This window comes from Thalassophryne amazonica, chromosome 4 (assembly GCF_902500255.1).
Source record: "Thalassophryne amazonica chromosome 4, fThaAma1.1, whole genome shotgun sequence".
In the NCBI taxonomy this organism is placed as follows: Eukaryota; Metazoa; Chordata; class Actinopteri; order Batrachoidiformes; family Batrachoididae; genus Thalassophryne; species Thalassophryne amazonica.
The window spans coordinates 98,911,134-98,938,757 of NC_047106.1; the positions used below are offsets into that span (position 1 = coordinate 98,911,134).

Sequence of the window (27,624 nt, forward strand, 5' to 3'; positions counted from 1 at the left end):
TGTTGCATAATTATGCGCTGAAGGAGGTTTATTCTCCTCTCTGCACCCTTTGCAACAGACGTGCTCTTCTCTTCTCTTCTCTGGGATCACACAATATGAGTTTGGAGATGATCATTCTTCTGGCTGTGCTTGCCGGGGTACCTGGGGACACAAACGCAGCGGTGACCCCTGATGCTGACGCAGCTGAACTGTCAGCAGAAGGCTCATCCATCTCTGGCCAGGTGAGGAAACGGGCTTTGTTGGTGGGTAATTTTGCTTCTTTGTTTGATTTTGGTTTCAAGCCCACAAAATGATACACACCGCTCTGTCATCCTGTGTTCACACATGCGTTATATACTGGTGGTATTAAATGTTCTTGTGAAGCACTTGAATCAAACAGGTCCACCTCTGTACATGTCACTGAAAAATATAATACATTTATAAAAGAAAAATAAATATCGCGCCTTAAAAACATTAGACTGGACATATATTTCTTCATACAGTAGTGTTCAGAATAATAGTAGTGCTATGTGACTAAAAATATTAATCCAGGTTTTGAGTATATTTCTTATTGTTACATGGGAAATAAGGTACCAGTAGATTCAGTAGATTCCCACAAATCCAACAAGACCAAGCATTCATGATATGCACACTCTTAAGGTTATGAAATTGGGCTATTAGTAAAAAAAAAAAGTAGAAAAGGGGGTGTTCACAATAATAGTAGCATCTGCTGTTGACGCTACAAACTCAAAACTATTATATTCAAACTGCTTTTTTAGCAATCCTGTGAATCACTAAACTAGTATTTAGTTGTATAACCACAGTTTTTCATGATTTCTTCACATCTGCGAGGCATTAATTTTGTTGGTTTGGAACCAAGATTTTGCTTATTTACTAGTGTGCTTGGGGTCATTATCTTGTTGAAACACCCATTCAAGAGCATGTCCTCTTCAGCATAAGGCAACATGACCTCTTCAAGTATTTTGACATATCCAAACTGATCCATGATACCTGGTATGCGATATATAGGCCCAACATCATAGTAGGAGAAACATGCCCATATCATGATGCTTGCACCACCATGCTTCACTGTCTTGACTGTGAACTGTGGCTGGAATTCAGAGTTTGGGGGTCGTCTCACAAACTGTCTGCGGTCCTTGGACCCAAAAAGAACAATTTTACTCTCATCAGTCCACAAAATATTCCTCCATTTCTCTTTAGGCCAGTTGATGTGTTCTTTGGCAAATTGTAACCTCTTCTGCACATCTTTTATTTAACCCCTTCTAAGCCTGTATATCCTATTGATGGGAAATTTCACTTATTTGTGAGATACTGACAAGCCAAAATGAGGCAGGTGGTAGGGGGTTAACAGACGGAATTTAGGGGGATTCTTGCAAATAAATTAGCTTCACACAGGCGTCTTCTGTCACAGCACTTACAGGTAACTCCAGACTGTCTATGATCATCCTGGAGCTGATCAGTGGGTGAGCCTTTGCCATTCTGGTTATTCTTCAATCCATTTTGATGGTTGTTATCCATTTTCTTCCACACGTCTCTGGTTTTTTGTCCATTTTAAAGCATTGGAGATCATTGTAGATGAACAGCCTATAATTTTTTGCACCTGTGTATAGGTTTTCCCGTCTCCAATCAACTTTTTAATCAAACTACGCTTTCTTCTGATCAATGTCTTGAACATCCCATTTTCCTCAGGCTTTCAAAGAGAAAAGCATGTTCAACAGGTGCTGGCTTCATCCTTAAATAGGGGACACCTGATTCACACCTGTTTGTTCCACAAAACTGACAAACTCACTGACTGAATGCCACACTACTATTATTGTGAACAGCCCCTTTTCTACTTTTTTTTAACTAATAGCCCAATTTCATAGCCTTAAGAGTGTAATACTGATCTACTGGTAACTTGTTTCCCATGTAACAATAACAAATATACTCAAAACCTGGATTAATCTTTTTAGTCACATAGCACTACTATTATTCTGAACACTACTGTACATGTCTTCATATGACTGAAATCCATCAAGGGGCTTAGGAGGAGTTGTGTTATCTATAACTCCGCACATGAGGCTAATATCATGTGATGCATTAACACACAAGTCCAATTACTCCAGCCTAGTCGTCAAACTGGAATTATGCCTATCTTCATATGGTGTGCCACTGTGTGACCTTTAGGAGTTGCTTTTAAAACACTCGTGTACAGGCGGACAGGGTAATTCCCAGATACCCTCATTTTTTTGTTTTCAGGTTGTTAAAAAAAAGTGCTACACTTTGTCAGTCTCCTTAAATGTTAACTTATATTCTCCATATGATTCCAAAATGATGGGATGAAAATTCAATGTAAAAATTAGAACTGCACTCTCACGAATAAAACATATACATTTAGCTGCAACTGTCATTACACCATTTCTGTACACAGTACAAAAGCCGCTGCAAAACCAGTTTAACTCAGAGACTGTCTAAAGAACTCACAGTAACCCCCCATAATCTAAAACACTGGTAACACAGGATTGTGTTCTGATGGGATTAAAGTCAGAACAAAAAGGATCACAACAATAAGACAATGAGGCTGAACTACAATAGAAAAGTATCTGCTGTGTCAGAATGTTTGACTGTCCAAATTAAATGTGAACCCATGATTGAAGACCTGAAGGAGGGTTGATAAAGTCCAGTAACAGCAGGGTGGATGGACTGTTTTTCAGCCCTTAAACTTGCTCTTCTTCACAGGCAGCTGACCTGTGGCCTCTAAATATTTGTGGATGAGTTCCTCTTGCACAGATGGCAGGCAGGGCTGATACTTGCTGTATTCCATGGTGTACTCCCCTTTGCCCTGAATAACCAAGCAATACATAAGGTTTAGAAATAAGAGGAAAGTTCTCTCACTGTGCTCAGTATAATGTGGGCTGTAACAGAGCTTCATCCTTACTTCAGTGCAGGAGCGGAGCTCTGTAGCATAGCCAAACATGTCATTCAGAGGAACCTGTGAGAAGTAACAGTATGTCATGAGCCAAATATACCACACACAAGATAAAAACATGAAATGCGCTATATAATTATCAACAGAACACTCAACTATTAATTTCAATCCAAAGGTTTATACATTATTACCTGAAGTTGCCAACATTTGTCTGTAGCAGTGTGAAATATTTTATTCAGATAGAACTGATGTGCTGCTCTTCAGCTGTAGGAGTCTGTTTTGTGGACGTATGAGCTGGATCACAGTATTGTGAGTGCAGATCCAAATCATCTAAAGAGAGGATTTGGTGAGAAGCAACAACTGGCCTCAAGATCTCATCGCAGCAGTTCTCTGCATTCAAATGGCCACCGGATGGATGGATGGACGGGGTGCTGCATATCATCACATTAGTCACTCTACAGAACCACCCTGTGTCCCCTCTAAAAATGGCCTTCACTGCACATGCATCATGTGGGACCACAGCTCCGAAATGACGTATGCACAGTGAAGACAGGGCAGACCGATTTTTTGGGGGGAGGGAGACGTTCAGTCGGTGACATCGGTCCATTCCCACCTCCTGAAAGTAGCCATCTATCTGCCGCTGCTGGGTGATACGGGGCATCCCACTGGCCCTTTCCAGTTGCTAATATAGTCAGTACTGGGGCACAGGTGCGGCTGATCATGCCCAGAGAAATGCACCACATGATGACACCATTATGTCCCTGAGGGAAGATGGGCCATTCTCTGTGCATAGGAGAAACTGGAGATCTCCAGCCTGAATAAAATAAAGATTCTCATGAACTAGCGCTAGCAACAAACAACCTACTACCACCTGCTGCTGAGTTACAAAGCCATACGAGGTCTGTTAGAAAACTATCCAACCTTTTTATTTTTTGCAAAAACCATATGGATTTGAATCATGTGTGATGGCATCAGCCAAGCTTGAACCTTCGTGCGCATGCGTGTTTTTTCACGCCTGTCGGATGCGTCATTCGCCTGTGAGCAGGCTTTGTGTGAGCAGTGGTCCACCCCTCTAGTCGGATTTTTATTGCAAATAAAATGTCTGAACGATTTGGAGCTTTGCTGCATCAAATTTTTCCAGAAACTGTGAGAGACCTCCAGGTGGACACCATTCGGAAAATTCAAATGGCTTTCAGGGATGATTTTACACAAATTAAGGAGTGCTCCAGCCGGTTTAAAGACCGCCCACAGCAGCTGAGAGCGTGGTGCACTCCGAGCGCCGATCGACAGGCTGAAACCCCGCTGAAACAATCAGATCATTTCCAAAGTGAAGGCTTTGTTGATCCGGGACGTCATCTGACTACCACAGAAATGGCAGAAGACGTGGACATCAGCACTTTTTCGGCACATTCCACTGTTACAGGAGTTTTTTTCATGGAAAGAGAAGCGGAGGAATGCGCCACGGAGCCACTCATGGCGCGGGACAAAAGCACCTCCGTGTTGGTCTCACAGGACAGCTTTCGGTGGCTTTTCAGTCGTGTGACTATCCGAGAAATTGTGGAGGATGAGCTGGACATGCCAGAACATGTCCTGTGAGGCTTCATCACGGCGTTGCTTTGCGCCATGCGGCTCCGTCCCGATGCGCGAATTCCTACGCACGTCTGTCTCAATATGCCGAAAAAGTGCTGATGTCCACGTCTTCCGCAATTTCTGTGGTAGTCGGACGACGTCCCGGATCAACACAGCGTTCAGTGTGTAAATGAATGGCACATTCCACTGTTACAGGAGTTTTTGTCATGGAAAGAGGAGCGGAGGAATTCGCGCATCGGGACGGAGCCACATGGCGCAAAGCAACGCCGTGATGAAGCCTCACAGGACATGTTCTGGAATGTCCAGCTCATCCACAATTTCTCGGATAGTCACACGACTGAAAAGCCACCGAAAGCTGTCTGAAAGCCATCTGAAAGCCGTCCTGTGAGACCAACACGGAGGTGCTTTTGTCCGCGCCATTCGAACCTTTGTGGCGCATCCCTCCGCTTCTCTTTCCATGACAAAAACTCCTGTACAGTGGAATGTGCCGAAAAAGTGCTGATGTCCACGTCTTCTGCCATTTCTGCGGAAGTCAGACGACGTCCCAGATCAACAAAGCCTTCACTTTGGAAATGATCTGGTTGTTTCAGCGGGGTGTCAGCCTGTTGATCGGCGCTCGGAGCGTGCTGCGCTCTCAACCGCTGTGGGTGGTCTTTAAACTGGCTGGAGCACTCCTTAATCTGTGTAATCCCCATAAAATCGTCCCTCAAAGCCATCTGAATTTTCCGAATGGTTACCACCTGGAGGTCTCTCAGTTTCTGGAAAAATTTGATGCAGTAAAGCTCCAAATCGTTCAGACATTTTATTCGCAATAAAAATCAGATGAGAGGGGTGGACCACTGCTCACACAAAGCCGGCTCACAGGTGAATGACGCAACCGACAGGCGTGAAAAAACTCACGCATGTGCACGAAGGTTCAAGCTTGGCTGATGCAATCACACGTGATTCAAATCCATATGGTTTTTGCAAAAAATAAAAAGGTCGGATAGTTTTCTAACAGACCTCGTATACTTGAAGACACTAACAGATTTGGCTGTCTGGGATATTAGTTCGACCTACTCCTGACAGCTACAGTGACATACATCATCATCTGATGTGTTAAGCAGCTGCTTTTGGATGTTTAAGAAGAGATGTCCTTCAAGATGGAGCCGTGAAGAATGCAACCAAAAATTCTGTTGTACAGCACAGCTGTCTTACAGTCGCTTTCATACGGTTTGGAAACCTGGGTCACCTACAATACATAACTCACTGGAAAGCTTCCATCAATTCTATCCTTGCAACAACTTGAAGATTAGCTGGAAGGAGTACAGAAACAAACTCAGTGTTCTTGATGAAGCCAGGTCCACCAGCACTGACACAATCATCGATGGGAATAACCTTCATATCTGAAATGATGACAGTTGACACCTGTAACAGGTCTTTTGTGGTCAAATCAAGAAAGGAAAATAATACAGAAGAGGACAGAAGAAGCACAATGAGGACATCTTTACAGCAACACTCAAGAGCAGTAACACCGACTACAAAGACCCATCTGAGAGAGAACCACCTGGAGATCCCCCAGTCATTAAAGAGCAGATCATTTCAAACAATACAATGATAGACAGGTGCAGTCACAAATTGAACTAATCAGCCATAACAGCACAGCACAGAAACAAAGCTGGTGATGATCGAGGACAATCATCCTCCATCGTGAGGGAATGTCAAGAGAGGACCACACTCGTTAGATGTACTGAAGCTTAACCATGTTTGGCATTTGGTGAAGAACTAAGTACGTATGTTTCTGGCACCAGTTTAGGCAAACCTGTGTACTGTAATTTCCGGACTATAAGTCACTATTTTTTTCACATGCTTTGAACGCTGCGGCTTAAACAATGTTTCAGCTAATTTATGGATTTTTACAGCCTTCTCATAAGTCGAAATATGTCAAGTGATACTGTCCATTAATTGGCTGAAAGCTGTGTCCTCACACGGCATAAATTCAAGACACAATAAATATAAAGTCTTACCTGTTAGTTTTAGTGGATTCACCAACAGGTCCTGAAGAAAATGACATCTGAAAATACTTTAATTCCAGTCCCTCTGGCACTTTGTGCCACAGTTGCACCTCCGTCAGTCAGCAGAGCCTCTCTCTCCTTCTCCCTCCCACCTTCCCACCGTGTCTCTGTCTTTGCGCTATAAGTTGGAAAAGTCACAGCGCCTTAACGTCTCATTTACCACAGACACCAGGTGATCCTGGCTACACGCAAAGACATTTCCTCATGATCCACAAAAAAAAAAAGAAAAAAGAAAAAGTTAAAATTACCCAGTTCTCCGTGTGGAGCAGAGACGCTGCGCAACACTATGCGCATACTGGATGTCGTGCTCGTCAGAAAAAAATATTTACAGTACGTATTTAATTAAAAGTTAAAAAATTTTTCTGTCTAACAACTTTCTGTGTAAATATCTCATGTTACAATGTGGAGACCCGCGGCTTATAGACAAGTGTGGCCTATTTATGTACAATTTCTTTTTTAAACTGGTGGGTGTGGCTTATATTCAGGTGCGCTCTACTGTATAGTCCGGAAATTACGGTAATGATCATTTAGCTCACTAAACCTCTTACTGACAATTCATCAAAAACAATTTCAACTTGTAAAATTGCCACATTTGAAAGCATTCTGCCTTTTTGTGTGCCAAAATTAGTCATCACACTGCTGCTAAATGGGAGTAAAGTGTTGTGTATATATTTCATCAGATGTAAATACATGAAATGGTGGTGTTTTACATAGAAAAATTCCAAAGTGACTCACATTAGCATAAAGGGTAAAGTATTCTTCAGCCCCATCCTGTCCTGTAATAACACCATGGCGCCTATTAATTCCAGCGATAACTGCTCCCTGAAACTCCTGAGGTGCCACAACTTCCACAGACATGACCGGCTCCAGGATGACAACGTTTGCATTTTCCATAGCTGTCAAAGAACATTTAAAATTACACAGATCAATGCTTTTCACAAGTAACTTAACAACAAAAATGTAGCCAAAGCCTTTCATAACCAAGAGTCCTCTCTGATCTGAAACTGATGAATCTCACCTTGCCTTAGAGCGCCCTCTCCTGCACGGATGAAGGAGATCTCATTGGAATCGACCATGTGATTCGCTCCATCTTCCAAGAGGAACCTGACTCCTGAGATTTTGTGTCCACTCAGAGGGCCTTTCTCACAGGTGTCCCTGAACCCCTGAGTCATAATGGTTACAAAAATGAAACAAGAGATGAGGAAGTAAATAAAGACATTATATACAGAAAATAGAAAACCAACTCACAGAAAACCATTTTACAGAAAACCAACTCACACTGACCAATATCTGCTCTTTGGCTCAAACCACCCCCTTGAACACAAGCTCGGGGTGATCAGGACGCTTCAACACAGAGCCCTACAGGTGCCCACAACTGCAGAGGGAAGGGCTAAAGAACAACAACTTGTCCGGAAAGCCCTCACAGTATGTGGGTACCCACGATGGTCCCTGGACAAAGTGCAGAAGTCCCAGAGAACAAAGAGACCAGATAGACAGGAGACGGAGACAAGAAGAAGAGGAGTGTCTCTCCCTTATTTAGCAGGAGTAGGGGAAAAACTACAGAGGATCTTCAGACAGCACAAAATCCCAGTTTACTTTAAACCGGTTAACACCTTGAGACAGAAATTAGTTCACCCTAAGGACAGGATCCCTAGTTACAAACAGAGCAATGTAGTGTATTCTATCAGATGTCAGGAAAACTGTAACGAACACTACATAGGTGAGACTAAGCAACCTTTACACAAAAGGCTATACCAGCACCGCAGAGAGGGCGACAGTGGACCTCAGTCTGCAGTTCATCTCCACCTTAAAGACACTAACCACACGTTTGAGGACAAGGAAGTTAAAATATAAGCCAGAGAGAAGAAATGGTTTGAGAGAGGGGTCAAGGAGGCATTCTTTGTGAAACGTTTGAAACCCAGCCTTAACCGGGGAGGGGGTCTGAGACACACTTTATCCCCTGTTTACAATGGGGTACTCAGGTCAAAGCAGTTTCAGTCTTTTGTTCATGGTAATGAGTCAATCACGCCATCAGCAGAGTCATCAAGGGAGCCATTAGGAGAGGGTCTGTCCCATCATTAGGAGGGAGCTAACTAGAGCACAATAGGTGCTAATTAGAGCTACTGTTTAGTCACTAGCCCAGTGGTGCGCAAACTGTGGTACGCGGGGGAATGTCATGATTTTCCACATTTTTTCCCCACATTTTCACTTAAAAAAAAAAAAAAAAAAAATCGGAAAAATACAATGCATTATAAATACAACGTTTCAAACAAAATGTGTAGCTTGAGATAATTAAAATTGTGTCTTTTAAAAAATATTTGTTGCAAATGTACTCTGCTTACGTAGGCACATACAGGCTGCACGGAATCATGGGATCACTCACTTCAAATTGTTGGTGCGAGCAGGATCAGAAACATAATTGCGAAGGGTAAATAAATGTAATGTTCTAACGTCGAAATGAGTTTAAAAACGTGGCTAAGTGGAGAGAAAACGACAAAGAAAAGTTGCAGATCAGGATGGAGAGGAACCGAGTAGCACTACTTCAAGTGCTAACGAAAGATGCAACACTGACCCTGAAATGCCCGCGGCTTGTTCGACCAGAAAGCGCCGCAAAGCTGCACGAAAATATGACCCAACATATCTCGAGCTCGGGTTCTTTTGGAGCGGGACCGAGGAAGAACCAAAGCCATAATGTGTTGTGTGTTCTGAAGTACTGTGCAACGACTCAATGAAACCAGCCAATCTCAGACGGCACCTACACACTAAACACCCGACTTTAAAGGACAAGCCGGTGGACTTTTTTCGAAAAAAAACGTGACGAGCTGAAGCAGTCAAAGTCCGCCATTCGTTCCTGTACTGCACCCTCAGCCGACGCACAGGAGGCTTCCTACGAAGCTAGCCTGCTTGTAGCTAGGTCAGGTGAGCCACACACCATCTGCTCGAAGCTATGTCTACCGCTTGCTAAAAAAATAACACACATCATGTGTGGGGAGAAGGCAGCAAAAAAGTTGGACTTGGTGCCACATTCCAAAGACACTGTTTCCCGGAGAATACGGTCAATGTCAGACGACGTTCTGAAAACACTAATTGAATGAATTAAAAATAGTCGATTTTATTCCCTGCAACTGGACGAGACGACAGATGTTGCAGATATGGCAAATTTGCTGGTGTATGTGAGGTATGAATACAAAGGTGCAGCTCATGAGGATTTCCTGTGCTGTCAGCCCCTGGAGACCAGAACTACAGCTGAGCACATATTTCAGCTACTGAACACGTTTATCCAAGAACATGGGATTGATTGGGAAAAGTGTATCGGTGTCTGCACAGACGGCGCCAGGGCAATGTGTGGACGCCACAGTGGAGTAGCAGCCTGGATTCGCGAGGTGGCACCTGAGATGCGATGGACACACTGCAGCATCCATCGCGAGGCGCTTGCTGTAAAGAAGATGCCTGATGAGTTGAAGTCTGTTCTTGACTCTGCGGTAAAAACTGTGAACTTTATTAAGGCCCGACCGATGCACACCCGTCTGTTTCAGGTACTGTGTGATGAAATGGGCAGCGAGCACGTCCAGCTCCTTCTTCATACTGAAGTAAGGTGGTTATCAAAGGGCAAAGTGCTCTTAAGACTGTTCGCGTTGCACAGAGAGGTCCTGATGTTTTTACAGGACAAGAACTTTCCTTTGTCACACCTTTTTGAAGACACTGTATGGCTCAGTGAGCTTGCGTATTTGTCCGATATATTCTCGCGTTTGAACGACTTAAATTTGAGATTGCAGGGACTCTCTGTCAACGTTTTTGACGTGCAGGATAAAATCAGCGCAGCGCTGAAAAAGATGGAACTGTTCGAAATCAGAGCCAAAGCAGGTGATGTTTCAGCTTTTCCTTCTTTGGAGAGTTTTTTGTCTGACAACGACTTGCAACTTGATGACAGCGTCAGAGATAACATCATTACGCACCTCGTCTCCCTCAGGCAGCAACTCAGGGAATATTTCCCTGTGACACCCAAAGAAAAGAACTGGATGAGAAACCCTTTCAACATCGAAACCTCGGACATGCCCACGGACTTAACTGTCGCTGAGCAGGAGAGTTTAATTGAACTGTCTTGTGATGAAACTCTGAAATGTAATTTCAAGAAACAGTCGCTGCTGGACTTTTGGATACAGCAAAACGGGGAATACCCGTGCTGTCGGACAAGGCTGTACGCGTTCTCCTGCCTTTCGCAACGACCTATCTACGTGAGAAAGGTTTCTCTTCACTGGCTGCCATAAAAACAAAATACAGGTCAAGGTTGGATGCTGAGCCAGACCTAAGACTGAAACTGTGCTCTATAGAGCCAGACATCAAAGGACTGTGCGCAGAGAGACAGGCACACCCCTCTCATTAGGTATGCAAGTTATTCATATTCAGCAACATGCTGGTACCCTTGTGGTTCATTTTTATGTCATTCTGATAGCTATGTTAAATAACCACAATAAGGAATAAACATCTCTCCTGTGTGTTTAATGTTAATTGAGAAGGCATATATGGCTATATTTTAAAATCGGTCATCATGGTGGTACTCAGACAGCTGAATTGTTTCTCAGGTGGTACGCAGTATTAAAAGTTTGAGAACCACTGCACTAGCCTATAGCAGTCTGCCTCTCGGTAGGAGGGGTCTGGTTAGGTTTAAAACTCCAGCATTTGTGACTTCTTGATTATTCTTCTCTACAAGAGTCAAGACAGAAGTCAGACCACCAGAGCAAGAATTTTAGCTGAGGAAGCTTCTGCGATTTGAAGCGAAACATCCTCGCATCAAGCAACACAGTTCAGTCGAAGATTCAAGCTTCTCTACTATGGAAACCACCTGGACAACTGAGAGCCTACACAGAAACATCTGAATGAAACATTTGTGACATATTAAATTGAGGGCCATGAACATTTGCTCGTACCTTTTCAATCGCCGGCACAAACTGCTTTGGGACATTGGTTCCAACTGTTTGGTCCACAAATTCCACCTTTGTGTAGTTCTCTGGCTCCAATGGCTCGAGGACACCGATAACTTTTCCATACTGCCCAGCGCCGCCACTCTGCTTCTTATGTGTGTAATCAAACCTAAGGGCCATGAGACAAACATCGAACATTACAAAGAAACCGTGAAACAATCTGTCGAATTGGGGAGATCAGCAGGTCAGCACCCAGCAAGCCCAAATAAATGTCAGCTCATCTTGCTGGAGTAACCATGAGTGACTTTTAAAAGTAATACTGGCCTCAGTCATTATTTTGTCGAACAAAGTTTGTTCAAGTTCGTAGAATCGGCATTTTCTACTCCGTTATATAATTACTGCCAGCCTGCTGGGTAATGGCCACTGAGAAGATGTAGGTAGTTACATAATAATAGCATAATAATGTAAAAGTTTTTATTTTGTTTGTTTCTTAATTCATTCACAACAGCTAATAAATTGTGAAAGAAAAATGCAAAGTGCCAAAAGTGTACAGTGGGATAGGTTTTGAATTCATAAAATTAATCTTTTTGCACCACTACACTGCCTCTCTTCAAGCCTGAGAACAGTAGTAGTAGTAATAATAATAATAATATGAGCAAAGCGCCGTGCAGCGGTGCAAAGCTTGTTCTATGGTAGATGGAAGCACAAACCGAAAATAGCACAAAAATTCAGCCCCAGTGGAGAAAAAGCCAGAAACCGGACAACATTGTCGTGAAAAGCCACAAACCGATGGTAGGCAAAGCAGCAAACCAGAAATAGCACTGAAGAGCGTTGCTCGTTCATGTCCACGACATATACATATTAACAATAGTAACTAGAGTTGCAAGAAAATATTAAGGGTCCAACCTGATAGTTCTTCAAATGTGGTCTTTACCAATCTGGACAGGTTATTTCTTCATTGTGAATATCTGCACAACGGTTAAGGACAAGCGGCATCACGGCCATCATGTGGTCAGACTCAGGGGTGGATTTAGTTCACTGGACATGTTTTGCTGTGGATACTTACCATGTGATGTGTTTTTCATGTACTGATGGACACCAAGTAAACACTGAGTGTTATTTATTATGCACTTCCAGGCTTTCAAAGACTTCCTGGACTTGATAATCAGAGGTGCCCAGTACTGGTCAGTTAGTGGCATACCTATATTTTAAGTACACATATTAAAATGTGGACAAAAATAAAAGCCAACAAAACAATTTTGTATCATCAAAATATTTTTTAAAATGTCCAGAGTTGCTGAGCAACAACAGCAGCAAGTGGTTTTGTAAAGTGAGATAAAAAAAAAATGGAATCAAAAATATGCTGATATGATTACTGTCACCCTTTGAGGAATTTCTAGTAAATCATCACATTCACTCCAGGCTTTCTTACAGTCTGACAATGGAAACATGAAACTGCAAATCACTAAATATGCCATACTTCATCAACATCAATCATGAAGACATACAAATGACATAGTGTGTTAAAATCTGTGCATATGGGGCAGTTCTCAAACAAGACGTGCAAGAAGGAGAATAGTGAGGGAAGTCACCAAGTCATGCATGACAATGTTCCAAGACCTATAGAATGTTATGCTTGTGACTTGAGGCCGAGTGATGAGTGTAAAGCCCTGGTCACACTGAATAATAAAGCCATGAATAATGAGCCACGTATGGATATGTCAGAAATTTCAGTGATTATTTGAATAAAGAGCCACGTATATGATGTACTTCTGAAGGAACTGCAAGAAACAGATATTAAAAAGGCTACAAGGGCTTTCCCAGAGTGGAACCTGCTCTGCTGCAGGTAGCCTGTCTTGTCCTAGTAGCTGCCAGGTACTCGCATAATGGGTCTTGAACAGCCGCATACTCACCACTGACATGCCTCTAACATCCTCGTTTGTACTGGTAGTACCTTGTACACAAATTGCCCCGCGCTATTTTTTCTGAATTTTGAATTTCACAAAATTAGCGCCACACTCCGAGATGAGTCTCGTTAGCCGAATAGTCTGCCTGTAAGAGCCACTATTCTCCCAAGTTTCTTGAATACCTCGACTCGCACAAAAAAAAAAATTCATGCTATGTGGCTCATTATTCAGTCTGATCAGGGCTTAACCTTTAACTGTTGCAATAGCGGTTATAGTGCATCTGGAAAGTATTCACAGCACTTCACTTTTTCCACATTTTATGTTACAGCCTTAAATGGATGAAATTAATTTTTTTCCCTGAAATTAATTTTTTCTAATACACCACAATTTTTTTTTTTTTTTGCAAATTTATTAAAAACAAGAGCCATCTGAGATTTTTGACATCCGCCAAGAGTTGACAAGGACTCAAAATAAAAGATATATGATTCACATTGTGACCTGGACTTTACCTGGATCTGGATTCCACAACACAATGCAATAATTGCATACTGATCCAAAATGGTCCAACTGAGATGTTGCAATCTGAAATTTAATTCAAAACCTGAAACAGTGTTGTGCTGATCTTGGTTTTACATTGCAATGTCGTATCCGTGAAGCAGTTTTGAAGTAATCCTTAAAGGTCTACAAAGTGAAATCCTGATCCACAATCCAGATCCAGATAATCTCCAAAATTTAATGGAGTCTTCCAAGGCCTAACACCAATGTGTGGTGAAAATTTCGTGAAAATCTGTTAAGTAGTTTTAATGTAATTCTCAAAATCCGACAAAGTGAAGCATACAAATTGAAATCCTGATACAGAATCTGGATCTGGATCACCTCCAAAATTTGAGTCTTCCGTGGCCTAATATCTATCTGTGGTCATCAGGTGCATCCTGTTTCCACTGATCATCCTTGAGATGTTTCTACAGCTTAACTGGAGTCCATCTGGGGGAAATTCAGTTGATTGGACATGATTTGCAAAGGCACACACCTGTCTACATACAAGGTCCCACAGTTGACACAAACCAAGCATGAAGTCAAAGGAATTGCCTGTAGACCTCAGAGACAGGATGGTCTCAAGACACAAATCCGGAGAATGGTAGAGAAACAGTCATGTTGCTTTAAAGGCCCCAATGAGCACAGTGACCTCCATCATCTGTAAACAGAAGAGGTTTAGATCCACCAGGATTCTTTCTAGAGCTGGCCACCCATCTAAACAGAGTGATCAGCGGAAAAGGGCCTTAGTCAGGGAGGTGACCAAGAACCTGATGGTCACTCTGTCAGAGTTCCAGCATTCCTCTGTGGAGAGAGGAGAACTTTCCAGAAGGACAACCATCTCTGCAGCAATTCACCAATCAGGCCTATATGGTACAGTGGCCAGACTGAAGTCACTGGACTTTGCTAAAAGGCACCTGAAGGACTTTCAGACCATGAGAAACAAAATTCTCTGGTCTGATGAGAGAAAGATTGAACTCTTTTTGTGAATGGCAGGCGTAATGTTTGGAGGAAACCAGGCACCATCCCTACAGTGAAGCATGGTGGTGGCAGCATCATGCTGTGGGATGGTTTTCAGCAGCAGGAATTGGGAGACTAGTCAGGATTGAAGGAAAGATGAATGCAGCCATGTACAGAGACATCTTGGATGAAAACCTGCTCCAGAGCGCTCTTGACCTCAGACTGTGGTGACAGTTCATCTTTCAGCAGGACAATGACCCTAAGCACACAGCCAAGATATCAAGGGAGTGGCTCCAGGACAACTCTGTGAATGTCCTTGAGTAGCCCAGCCAGAGCCCAGACCTGAATCCGATTGAACATCTCTGAAAAGATCTGAAAATGGCTGTGCACCGACACTCCCCATCCAACCTGAGGGAGCTTGAGAGATGCTACAAAGAGGAATGAACAAAACTGCCCAAAGATAGGTGCACCAAGCTTGTGGCATCACATTCAAGACTTGAGGCTGTAATTGCTGCCAAAGGTGCCTCAACAAAGTACTGAACAAAGGGTGTGAATACTCACGTACCCATGATTTCTTAGTTTATTTTTGAAAACATTTGTAGAAAAAAAAAAGTTTTCATGTTGTCATTATGATGTAAGTAGAATTTTGCGGGGAAAAAATAATTTATTCCATTTTGGAATAAAGCTGTAACATAAAATGTGGAAAAAAATGAAATGCTGTGAATATTTTCCGGATACATTTTACAGAGCTTCATGGTGAAGTGGCAAACTGATGGACTTTCTGAAGAAAATTCAACTACAGCCTGTTAAGTGGTCATGGCGTGGTCTGTGAGATATTTTTGTGTGGTCTGTGTGGTATTTGTGCATCTTCCAGGCTTGGTGACACTCTTGCAGAAATCAGGTGCAGATTTATACTTCACAGCAACTGCTGCGATTTGTGAGAGCGTATGGAGAGGACCTCATAAGGTCCTGGTGGCAGCTGAGTGTCACTTTGGCATCACATGGCATTCGATGCAATTTTGTGACCGCATAAGGACCACTGGACAGACCCTGCCCCTGTGTAAAGGGGGTTTAAGAGCCATAGTTAAAGAAATATCCTGCATGGTTCAGATATTGAAACACAAAATTTCTTGTCATATAATTTCAGTGATTGATGACTGCTGCAAGACAAGGTTTACAACCCCAATTCCAATGAAGTTGGTACGTTGTGTAAAATGTAAATAAAAACAGAATACTTGTACAATGATTTGCAAATCCTCTTCAACCTATATTCAATTGAATACACCACAAAGACAAGATATTTAATGTTCAAACTGATAAACTTTATTGTTTTTGAGCAAGTATTTGCTTATTTTGAAATGGATGCTTGTAATACGTTTCAAAAAAGCTGGGACAGTGGTATGTTTACCACTGTGTTACATCACCTTTCCTTCTAACAACACTCAATAAGCGTTTGGGAACTGAGGACACTAATTGTTGAAGCTTTGTAGGTGGAATTCTTTCCCATTATCGCTTGATGTACGACTTCAGTTGTTCAACAGTCCGGGGTCTCCGTTGTCGTATTTTATGGTTCATAATGCGCCATACATTTTCGATGGGCAACAGGTCTGGACTGCAGGCAGGCCAGTCTACTACCCGCACTCTTTTACTATGAAGTCACGCTGTTGTACCACGTGCAGAATGTGGCTTGGCATTGTCTTGCTGAAATAAGCAGGGACGTCCCTGAAAAAGACGTTGCTTGGATGGCAGCATGTGTTGCTACAAAACCTGGATGTACCTTTCAGCATTGATGGTGCCATCACAGATGTGTAAGTTGCCCATGCCATGGGCACTAACACACCCCCATACCATCACAGATGCTGGCTTTTGAACTTTGCGCTGTTAACAATCTGGATGGTCTTTTCCCTCTTTTGTCCAGAGGACACGACGTCCATGATTTCCAAAAACAATTTGAAATGTAGACTCATCAGACCACAGCACACTTTTCCACTTTGCGTCTGTCCATTTCAAATGAGCTCGAGCTCAGAGAAGGCGGCGGCGTTTCTGGGTGTTGTTGATGTATGGATTTCACTTTGCATGGTAGAGTTTTAACTTGCACTTGTAGATTTAGCGACGAACTGTGCTAACTGACAATGGTTTTCTGAAGTGTTCCTGAGCCCACGTGGTAAGATCCTTTACATAATGATGTTGGTTTTTAATGCAGTGCCGCCTGAGGGATCAAAGGTCACGTGTTTCAGTGTTCAGTGTTCGTTTTTGGCCTTGCCACTTATGTGTAGAAAGTTCTCCAGATTCTCTGAATCTTCTGATTATATTATGGACTGTAGATGATGGAATCCCTAAATTCCTTGCAACTGAACGTTGAGAAACATTGTTCTTAAACTGTTGGACTACTTTCTCACGCAGTTGTTCACAAAGTGGTGATCCTCGCCTGCTTGTGAAAGGCTGAGCCTTTTGGGGATGCTCCTTTTATACCAATCATGACACTCATCTGTTTCCAATGAGGTGTTCTTTGAGCAATCATCAACTTTCCTAGTCTTTTTTTGCCCCGTCCCAACTTTTTTGAAATATGTTGCAGGCATCATTTCAAAATGAGAAAATATTTGCACAAAAACAAAAAGGTCTATTACTTTTAACATTAAATATCTTGTCTTTGTGTGTATTCAATTGAATATAGGTTAAAGAGGATTCGCAAATCATTGTATTCTGTTTTTATTTACATTTCACATAACGTCCCAACTTCATTGGAACTGGGGTTGTAAACAAAACTGGAAAATACAACCCCTGGCAATAATTATGGAATCACCGGCCTCGGAGGATGTTCATTCAGTTGTTTAATTTTGTAGTAAAAAAGCAGATCACAGACATGACACAAAACTAAAGTCATTTCAAATGGCAACTTTCTGGCTTTAACACACACTATAAGAAATCAGGAAAAATAACTGTGGCAGTCAGTAACGGTTACTTTTTTAGACCAAGCAGATGGAATAAAATATGGAATCACTCAATTCTGAGGAATAAATTATGGAATCACCCTGTAAATTTTCATCCCCAAAACTAACACCTGCATCAAATCAGATCTTCTCGTTAGTCTGCATCTAAAAAGGAGTGATCACACCTTGGAGAGCTGTTGCACCAAGTGGACTGACATGAATCATGGCTCCAACACGAGAGATGTCAATTGAAACAAAGGAGAGGATTATCAAACTCTTAAAAGAGGGTAAATCATCACGCAATGTTGCAAAAGATGTTGGTTGTTCACAGTCAGCTGTGTCTAAACTCTGGACCAAATACAAACAACATGGGAAGGTTATTAAAGGTAAACATACTGGTAGACCAAGGAAGACATCAAAGTGTCAAGACAGAAAACTTAAAGCAATATGTCTCAAAAATCGAAAATGCACAACAAAACAAAAGAGGAACGAATGGGAGGAAACTGGAGTCAACGTCTGTGACCGAACTGTAAGAAACCGCCTAAAGGAAATGGGATTTACATACAGAAAAGCTAAATGAAAGCCATCATTAACACCTAAACAGAAAAAAACAAGGTTACAATGGGCTAAGGAAAGCAATCGTGGACTGTGGATGACTGGATGAAAGTCATATTCAGTGATGAATCTTGAATCTGCACTGGGCAAGGTGATGATGCTGGAACTTTTGTTTGGTGCCGTTCCAATGAGATTTATGAAGATGACTGCCTGAAGAGAACATGTAAATTTCCACAGTCATTGATGATATGGGGCTGCATGTCAGGTAAAGGCACTGGGGAGATGGCTGTCATTACATCATCAATAAATGCACAAGTTTACGTTGATATTTTGGACACTTTTCTTATCCCAACAATTGAAAGGATGTTTGGGGATGATGAAATCATTTTTCAACATGATAATACATCTTGCCATAGAGCAAAAACTGTGAAAACATTCCTTGCAATAAGACACATAGGGTCAATGTCATGGCCTGCAAATGGTCCGGATCTTAATCCAACTGAAAATCTTTGGTGGAAGTTGAAGAAAATGGTCCATGACAAGGCTCCAACCTGCAAAGCTGATCTGGCAACAGCAATCAGAGAAAGTTGGAGCCAGATTGATGAAGAGTACTGTTTGTCAATCATTAAGTCCATGCCTCAGAGACTGCAAGCTGTTATAAAAGCCAGAGGTGGTGCAACAAAATACTAGTGATGTGTTGGAGCGTTCTTTTGTTTTTCATGATTCCATAATTTTTTCCTCAGAATTGAGTGATTCCATATTTTTTTCCTTCTGCTTGGTCTAAAAAAGTAACCGTTACTGACTGCCACAATTTTTTTTTCCTGATTTCTTATAGTGTTTCTTAAAGCCAGAAAGTTGCCATTTGAAATGACTTCAGTTTTGTGTCATGTCTGTGATCTGCTTTTTTTCTACAAAATTAAACAACTGAATGAACATCCTCCGAGGCCGGTGATTCCATAATTTTTGCCAGGGGTTGTAAAAAAGAACAATGTAATGTAGAGCTACATCAGAAAGAAGAGGCAACAGAAAAGAGGCCTGTTGCTTTAAAAAGGGGCTGTGCTTTAAAAAAAGAAACACGACAAAAGGAAGTGGGAAGTAATTCTTTCACTTGCATGGCTTAGTGACTGTCACTGAATACGTAACAAAAGACAAAACACCGCTCCTGCTGAGTACGAGGCAGCACTCCAGGACAGGCAAGATGAAATCCATGTGTGCACCTTTTTCTCCATTACTCAGCCTTTAGTACAGCTGTTTCCTGCACCACCAGCTGCTCCACACTTCATTTCGGTCCTTGGACATTTTCCAGGAGTCAAACCTTTGTTATCATGACAGCTAGAGGCACCGCAAAGGCTCCACCCCTACTCACACCCAGTGGTCAAAGTCCTTGAAATGCACATTCTTCGGCTCTCTCCTGTGCTCACTAACAGCTTTTCTCTTCAACAGCCAGGACTGCTGCTGGAAGACATGGCTGAAAAAGTGATGGCCACTGGAAAACTGAACCCTAATTTCTACCCTGCGCAGAGAGCAGCCATGGTGGTCCAGCACTTCCTGAACTCCCGCTACGGCTCACCCTACAAGTGGTTTGGCCTGCAGAAGGTCCACAGGGCAAACGCAATGGTCTGCTAGACAGTGACTGGACACATGTTGTAACAGTGGTGACCTCTGGCTCATCTCAGTTTTCTGTTTTTAGGATGTTGCTGACAATGAAAGAAAGTATGAGGTGGAGATTCAAGTACAGGAAGCAATCAGCAATGTAAGACACAAATACCACACACTTCAGATGTTAGCAGGGACTCTACATGGACCAGATTAAATGGGTTCCATTTGATTTTGGCTGTAGTTAATTTTTGAAAAATTTCACCTTTTTGAGTTCGATCATTTAAAACTTGTAACCACTCTGTGAGGACTCGCTGGTCACTTTTACTGCTGAGGCTCTTTGATGCTGTTCAAGTATCTAAATCTATGTATACACCTGCTAAGTGGAGCATTTACATTTGTCTTCATTTAGGTTTGTAGCAGTTCAAAATGAAACAGCTTCAGTTACCCTCATTGTCAAATATATTGGCTTTTCAGAAAATTAAAACACTGATGGTTATTGAGGATCAATGAGGTTTAGATTGAACAAGCTACAACAGGTTTGAAATGAGTTCCTAAACAGAAAACAAAGGGCTGACATTCGGCTGTATACTTAACAGTGTTGTGGAACATGGGCTTGCCAGTCGCCACAGTAAGAAATGGACACTGTTTCTAGGTCCATTTCTTTTCTTACTTAACAAAACCTGTCTTTCCTCTCGGATTTCTTTCTTAATCCTCTCACACCCTCTTCTCTAGATGACAGAGACATGTTCTGCTAAGGTTGTGTTTTTTACGGGACCAGAGCAGAAGCCACCGCAAGTGCACGCGTCATGTGATGACCTCGCCAAAATCAACACTACAGCCCAAGAAGAGGCCTTGTACCAACATTACATGGCAAATGATGGACTGTTGAGTGCACAATATTTACCTGGTATGTCCAACAACAACACTGCTCACAACTGTTACAAATATGGAAAAATCTGTCACACAGTCAAGATGTTAATTTACACAGAGCACAAAGCGGTCTAAGTGTCATGGGTAGTAACACAACTGTCAGGTTTATGACCAGCACCCACACCTTCTAAACACCACTGTGGGAGTGTTGGTCTGAAAATGTGTGGCCATGCACAGAACTGGCATGTTGATATAGTCCATCACCAGAAGGCATTTGCACCTTAAAGCACCAAAAACCTAAAGTCCAGCACTGTCTGTGGTAAATAAACTGCATTTATATAACACTTGCATGGTCAAACTACTTTACAGTGATGCCTCACATCCTCCCATTTACAGACACACACACACCAATGTCAGGGTGCTGCCATGCAAGGCGCTCTACACACCACGAGCAACTTGGGGATTAAGGACCTTGCCCAAGGGTCCTTAGTGATTTTCAGACCTGACAGGGATTTGAAATGAGGATCCTCTGGTCATAAGCCCACTGCTTTGACAATCAGGTGATGGTCAAGTGAATTTGTGTGTCGAGTGCTGTACAAAGAGCACAGACACACCTTCAACACACCGATCAGCCATGACACTGTGACCACCAACAGGTGAAGTGAATAATTTCAATTATCGCATTACAATGGCACCTTACAATGGGTGCCATCTATCAGGCAGCAAGTTAACATTTTGTCTTCTCAGTTGATGTGGTGAAAACAGGAAAAATGGGGATGCTTTGAAAGATTTGAGTGATTTTGACAACTGCCAAATTGTGATGGCTGGACGACTGGGTCAGCACATCTCCAAAAAAGCAGATCTTGTGTGATGTTACTAGTGTGTAGTGGTCAGTACCTAGCAAAGCAATCCAAGGAAGGAAAACTGGTGAACTGGTGTTCATGTGTGGTCAAGGCTCACTGTCATGAGTGGGGAGCAATGGCTGGTCCATGTGGGTTGATCCAACGAAGGAGCCACTGTAGGTCATACTGCTTAAAAAGTTAAGGATGGTTCTGACAGAACGTTGTCAGAACACACAGGGTTCTATGGGTCAGTGCTGTTTTGAAGGCAACCGGGGGGACCTACACAATATTAAGCAGGTAATCACAAATTTATGGCTGATTGTTTAAGTGCCTTCTCAGTGCAAGTACAGCCTGCCTGCCTGCCTGCATATATCAAACAGACAACATTGGATGAATAAAACACATGACTAAAGTGAAATGAAAACAATGATGAAATCAAAAAAAGTAAACACAGGGAGAAAAATAACCTCACCTTGCCACAGGCTTCACCTCAGTCAGCTTTGGTGGCTGCTGTCGCTTGTGTACTCTGACAGGTGGGAGTTAATCCTTTAACAAACCAGTAATCCTTTCAATTGCACCCACTTCCTTGTGCCTATCACAGTTCGGTTCAATGGGAAGGACAGGTGCCACTCTGACTGGTTGATATCATGTTCAGACTACAAAACTCCAATAAAACCCAATTGTTTTGTGCACAGTGCCTGGCTTTGCAACTGTATTTCTCCCCGCTTAAATAGCAAAGTGCACCCACATTTGTCCCAGATGGACTTGCGCAGAGGGCATGAGTCCATTTTCAGTCTGAAAGACCAATGTTTTGGATTTTCATCACTGATAATGTGTAGTTTATATCTGTATGTGTCTGTATGTGTATATATATACATATATATATACACACACATACATATTCTATTTCTACCTAATTTTCTTGTCTTGTACTGTTACAAGTATTATTATTATTATTATTGCTTATCCTTGCACACGGTGCTTAATGAACATTTTCTTCTACTTGCACCCATCTTGTGTTTTTTTAAAAGCTGATGTAACATGAATTTCTCCTCTGTGAGATCAATAAAGTTTATCTTATCTTTTACAATTCTAAAACACATATAAACATCACTGCTCATCCTGTAAGTAATCTCCTGCACATTCTGAGGTTACAGAACATTTGTGAGTTCATAATGTATTAAAATGTTAATTTCTTGCATATAATGGGTTTATATCAACAGATAGCTATGGACACATTGACCCTGACATGAAGCCCCTCTGGCACCTGGGAGCTGTGGCCTCCAGCTTTGTCATGCTGAATGAATCCACTGAAAACACCTTGTACAACTTTGCTCAGGTGGCAAATGTTACTCAGCTGGTGAGTCATATTCTGGTGCTTACGGGTGTTTATTAGTGGCACTGCTCAACAATTTTCCACAGAAAAGTGTGATTTATAAATGAAAATTTGAAAATAGGTTTTTCCTTCATATACACTCAACAAAAACATAAACGCAACACTTTTGGTTTTGCTCCCATTTTGTATGAGATGAACTCAAAGATCTAAAACTTTTTCCACATACACAATATCACCATTTCCCTCAAATATTGTTCACAAACCAGTCTAAAGATGCTGATTAGACACCATGATTAGTGCACAGGTGTGCCTTAGACTGCCCACAATAAAAGGCCACTCTGAAAGGTGCAGTTTTATCACACAGCACAATGCCACAGATGTCGCAAGATTTGAGGGAGCGCGCAATTGGCATGCTGACAGCAGGAATGTCAACCAGAGCTGTTGCTCGTGTATTGAATGTTCATTTCTCTACCATAAGCCGTCTCCAAAGGCGTTTCAGAGAATTTGGCAGTACATCCAACCAGCCTCACAACCACAGACCACGTATAACCACACCAGCCCAGGATCTCCACATCCAGCATGTTCACCCCCAAGATCGTCTGAGACCAGCCACTCGGACAGCTGCTGAAACATCGGTTTGCATAACCAAAGAATTTCTGCACAAACTGTCAGAAACCATCTCAGGGAAGCTCATCTGCATGCTCGTCGTCCTCATCGGGGTCTTGACCTGACTCCAGTTCGTCGTCGTAACCGACTTGAGTGGGCAAATGCTCACATTCGCTGGCATTTGGAATGTTGGAGAGGTGTTCTCTTCACGGATGAATCCCGGTTCACACTGTCCAGGGCAGATGGCAGACAGCGTGTGTGGCGTCGTGTGGGTGAGCGGTTTTCTGATGTCAATGTTGTGGATCGAGTGGCCCACGGTGGTGGTGGGGTTATGGTATGGGCAGGCGTCTGTTATGGACGAAGAACACAGGTGCATTTTATTGATGGCATTTTGAATGCACAGAGATACCGTGACGAGATCCTGAGGTCCATTGTTGTGCCATACATCCAAGAACATCACCTCATGTTGCAGCAGGATAATGCACGGCCCCATGTTGCAAGGATCTGTACACAATTCTTGGAAACTGAAAATGTCCCAGTTCTTGCATGGCCGGCATACTCACCGGACATGTCACCCATTGAGCATGTTTGGGATGCTCTGGACCGGCGTATACGACAGCGTGTACCAGTTCCTGCCAATATCCAGCAACTTCGCACAGCCATTGAAGAGGAGTGGACCAACATTCCACAGGCCACAATTGACAACCTGATCAACTCTATGCGAAGGAGATGTGTTGCACTGCATGAGGCAAATGGTGGTCACACCAGATACTGACTGGTATCCCCCCCAATAAAACAAAACTGCACCTTTCAGAGTGGCCTTTATTGTGGACAGTCTAAGGCACACCTGTGCACTAATCATGGTGTCTAATCAGCATCTTGGTATGGCACACCTGTGAGGTGGGATGGATTATCTCAGCAAAGGAGAAGTGCTCACTATCACAGATTTAGACTGGTTTGTGAACAATATTTGAGGGAAATGGTGATATTGTGTATGTGGAAAAGTTTTAGATCTTTGAGTTCATCTCATACAAAATGGGAGCAAAACCAAAAGTGTTGCGTTTATATTTTTGTTGAGTGTATATGGGTTTCTAAAAAAGTGAAGGTACACAATGAAGTGTTGTCATTGCAATTAAGGCATAACGTCCTTATAATCTGACTATTAAGTGAGGTCATTTCTTTCTGTAAAGAGCATATAAGATTGAGGTGCTGTGCTCTTTCTCCCTCAAACGTTGACAGATGGTAACAGATGTCATGGACAATAAAAGCCGACAAAACTCAGGCCATCTTTTATCATGTGGGTGGCACGAGATGCGATGTGCTGAGTGATATTACACATGATGTTCAGTACATACATGTATTATGAGCTGAATGTCAAGAATGTTCATTTTTAGCTTTTCTGCATGAATTCATCTTTCGAATACATAGGCTTGAGCTAGAACTGGGACCACTTGGGAGTCCACCCAAAGATTGGAGATGCATATTATTTGCGGACTGATTCTTAAACATCTGTGTGAGTGTTGTCTTGTTATAATCTGACGACCTTTTTCATCTATCTGCTGTAACAGAAAGCTGAGAACGACGATTTGAAGTTTGACTATCATGTTTTACTGCACGATATGGTATCCCAGGTAATTACTCACCATAACGATCAGTCATTGACAAAACAACTATTTCAACTGATTATCAGCCTCAAGTGGAATGGTAATTTAGGAATTTAGCAGAGCACCAACTCTCATCACAGCACTAAATGTTCTAAGTGTGTACACTCACTGGCCACTGTATTAGGTACACCTGGTCAACTGCTCATTAAAGCAAATATCTAATCACCTGGCAGGAACTCAGTGAATTCAGGTAAGTAGACAACACGGATGGGTGATTAGACCGATTGGGTGAAGTTCAGGCTAAACATCAGAATGAGAATGAAGAGAATTTGACTGTAGTATGGCTATTGGTGCCAGACAGGCTAACAGAGTAAAATATAATTTAAATTGAGTTTCTCAAGTAATTCCAAGATCTTAGTTCAAGAAATTCTTGAATCTTCATTTGTTCCACTGGCAATTTTTTTTAACATGAAAACAAGGTGTTTTAAAATTGTATCAAGTTTAAAAAAATTTGCAAATTGAAGAAGTAAAAATTAGCTAAAGCTTTCTTGAACATAGCTGAGAAAAGTCATTTTGTTCTTTATTTTACTTGTTGACAGTTGAATTATCCTCTCCTAAATGATGCGCACACATGTCTAAGCTTTGTCCTAGACTATGAAGGTGTAATGCCAAAATGTTCTGGTTTTGTTTTTTTAGGTTTATGATGACTTAGCCATAATCATAAAGGGGTTTTTTTTTTTTCTTTTTTATGAGAGTGCCTTAGAGTTGTCTCCTCCTGTCACAGATGATATAAATCAAATCTAAAAACAAAAACAAAAAATCTCTAACAGTTTTTGCAATATTGCCCGGACATTTCTTCAGACAGAATTTTTTGGTATTGCCAACCAAAAAAAGATTTTATTAGTGTCATTATCAACAAGTACATTTTATTCTGATTCTGCTGTGAACTGCATAAATTAGTGTTCATTCAAAACACTAAAAAGAGTTTCTTTCTTTAAAATGGAGATTGTTTTTAAAATTGTTCACATTAAGTTACTATTCTAACTGTACCATTTGGAAAGAGGAGTACCTTAGAATTGTTTTTGGTTGATTCTTCATAAGATTTTGTGTTTTTTGGAGTAGACTGGGCATGGACTCATCAAAACTAGTTGAAAGAAGTGTGGAAAAACATTGCCTGATCTGATGAGTCTCAATTTCTACAAGACAGGGTCAGGATTTGTTGTAAACAACAGGAAAGCATGGATCCATTTTGGCTGCTGGTGGTGTTATGATGTAGCAATGCAACCACGTGACACTATGGACCTATGTAAATCTCTGAGGAATGTTTCCAGCACCTTGTTGAATCTCTGCCTTGAAGAATTAAGGCAGTTCTGAAGGCAAAAGGGGGTCCAACTGGGAATCAGCAAGGTGCACCTACTGAAGTAACCAGTGAGCGTGTGTACGCTGCCAGATGCAGGTGGAGACCTTGAAATTCTTTGTATGACATCAAGTCAAAATTTATGCTCATTTATGCAACGCCTTTGAAGAACATGCTCTTTAAATCCCACGTGACAACATATATTAAATGTAACATATAATAATAATAATAATAATAATAATTCTCTTAAGTCCAAATCTGTCTTTTGTCAGTCTGTCCCCCCCATGCAACATATGTAAAATTACCTGAAGATTTTTTTTTAAGCAAAACTGTTTAAGCTCTAAATAAAAATGGTCTAAACTCAAAGTAAAAATAAATCTCAATGCTCTCAATGGAGGTGCTCAGCTCATGCTGATGTTAGGTGGAATGTCAGCACGTTAACATTGCAGCTAATGCCAAGACTGCACCAAGCCAATTATACAACAACTCATATAGACTGTAAATTTACTAATATAAAGAAACACTGCTGCAACAAAAATGACAGCATTTACCAATTATTACCAGTGCTAGCAGGTTTCATAATTACACAGACCACTACATCATCACCTTGACAGCCCCTTTGCTTTTGATAAGGTGGGTTAGACAAAAAAACATTTCTAAGTCAATGAATATCACTTGAATCTGACTAAATGAATCATTAAAGAATATGGTTCAGTTTTTTTTTGTTTTCCATATAGATTATGCTATAGAAATCTGTTTTCTGTTTGAAATTAAAGTGCATACTTTTAAAATGTTGCGCATGAAGAAGCCCGAATGTCTTAATTTCATATGTACCCATATAAATTTTCTCTTGAGGTGGCAAAAGTGTGCACAGACCTGCAGCTAATTTCAATCTATACTTTATGTACTCTTTGTAGGAAATCATTCACTGGAAGCTGCTGGTCACCTGGTCTCCTGGAGAGGGAGTTAACGTCCTGAAGACAGAAAAACTGCCACACTGTCAACACTGTGACTAACCTCCAGACACAAACTCAAGCTCAGTCAATCATC

The 27,624-nt window shown here is 41.8% G+C and overlaps 2 protein-coding genes across 2 annotated transcripts in view; one reads left to right on the forward strand and one right to left on the reverse strand.

Moving 5' to 3' along the window:
- On the forward strand, positions 1-27,593 carry lxn (latexin). Its single transcript, XM_034168327.1, has 7 exons — positions 1-221; positions 19,804-19,977; positions 20,051-20,113; positions 20,692-20,866; positions 22,895-23,031; positions 25,182-25,244; positions 27,492-27,593. Exons 1-7 carry the CDS (start codon positions 96-98, stop codon positions 27,588-27,590), a joined length of 837 nt encoding a protein of 278 aa, XP_034024218.1. The 5' UTR covers positions 1-95; the 3' UTR covers positions 27,591-27,593.
- The window catches only part of gfm1 (G elongation factor, mitochondrial 1), a 51,739-nt gene continuing 26,462 nt past the window's right edge, over positions 2,348-27,624 (reverse strand). Inside the window, exons 14-18 of the mRNA XM_034168326.1 lie at positions 11,481-11,643; positions 7,571-7,715; positions 7,288-7,448; positions 2,918-2,971; positions 2,348-2,821 (exon numbers count right to left, since the gene is read on the reverse strand). Coding sequence (XP_034024217.1) covers positions 2,690-2,821; positions 2,918-2,971; positions 7,288-7,448; positions 7,571-7,715; positions 11,481-11,643 — 655 coding nt within the window. The 3' untranslated portion in view covers positions 2,348-2,689. The remainder of the gene's footprint in view (positions 2,822-2,917; positions 2,972-7,287; positions 7,449-7,570; positions 7,716-11,480; positions 11,644-27,624) is intronic.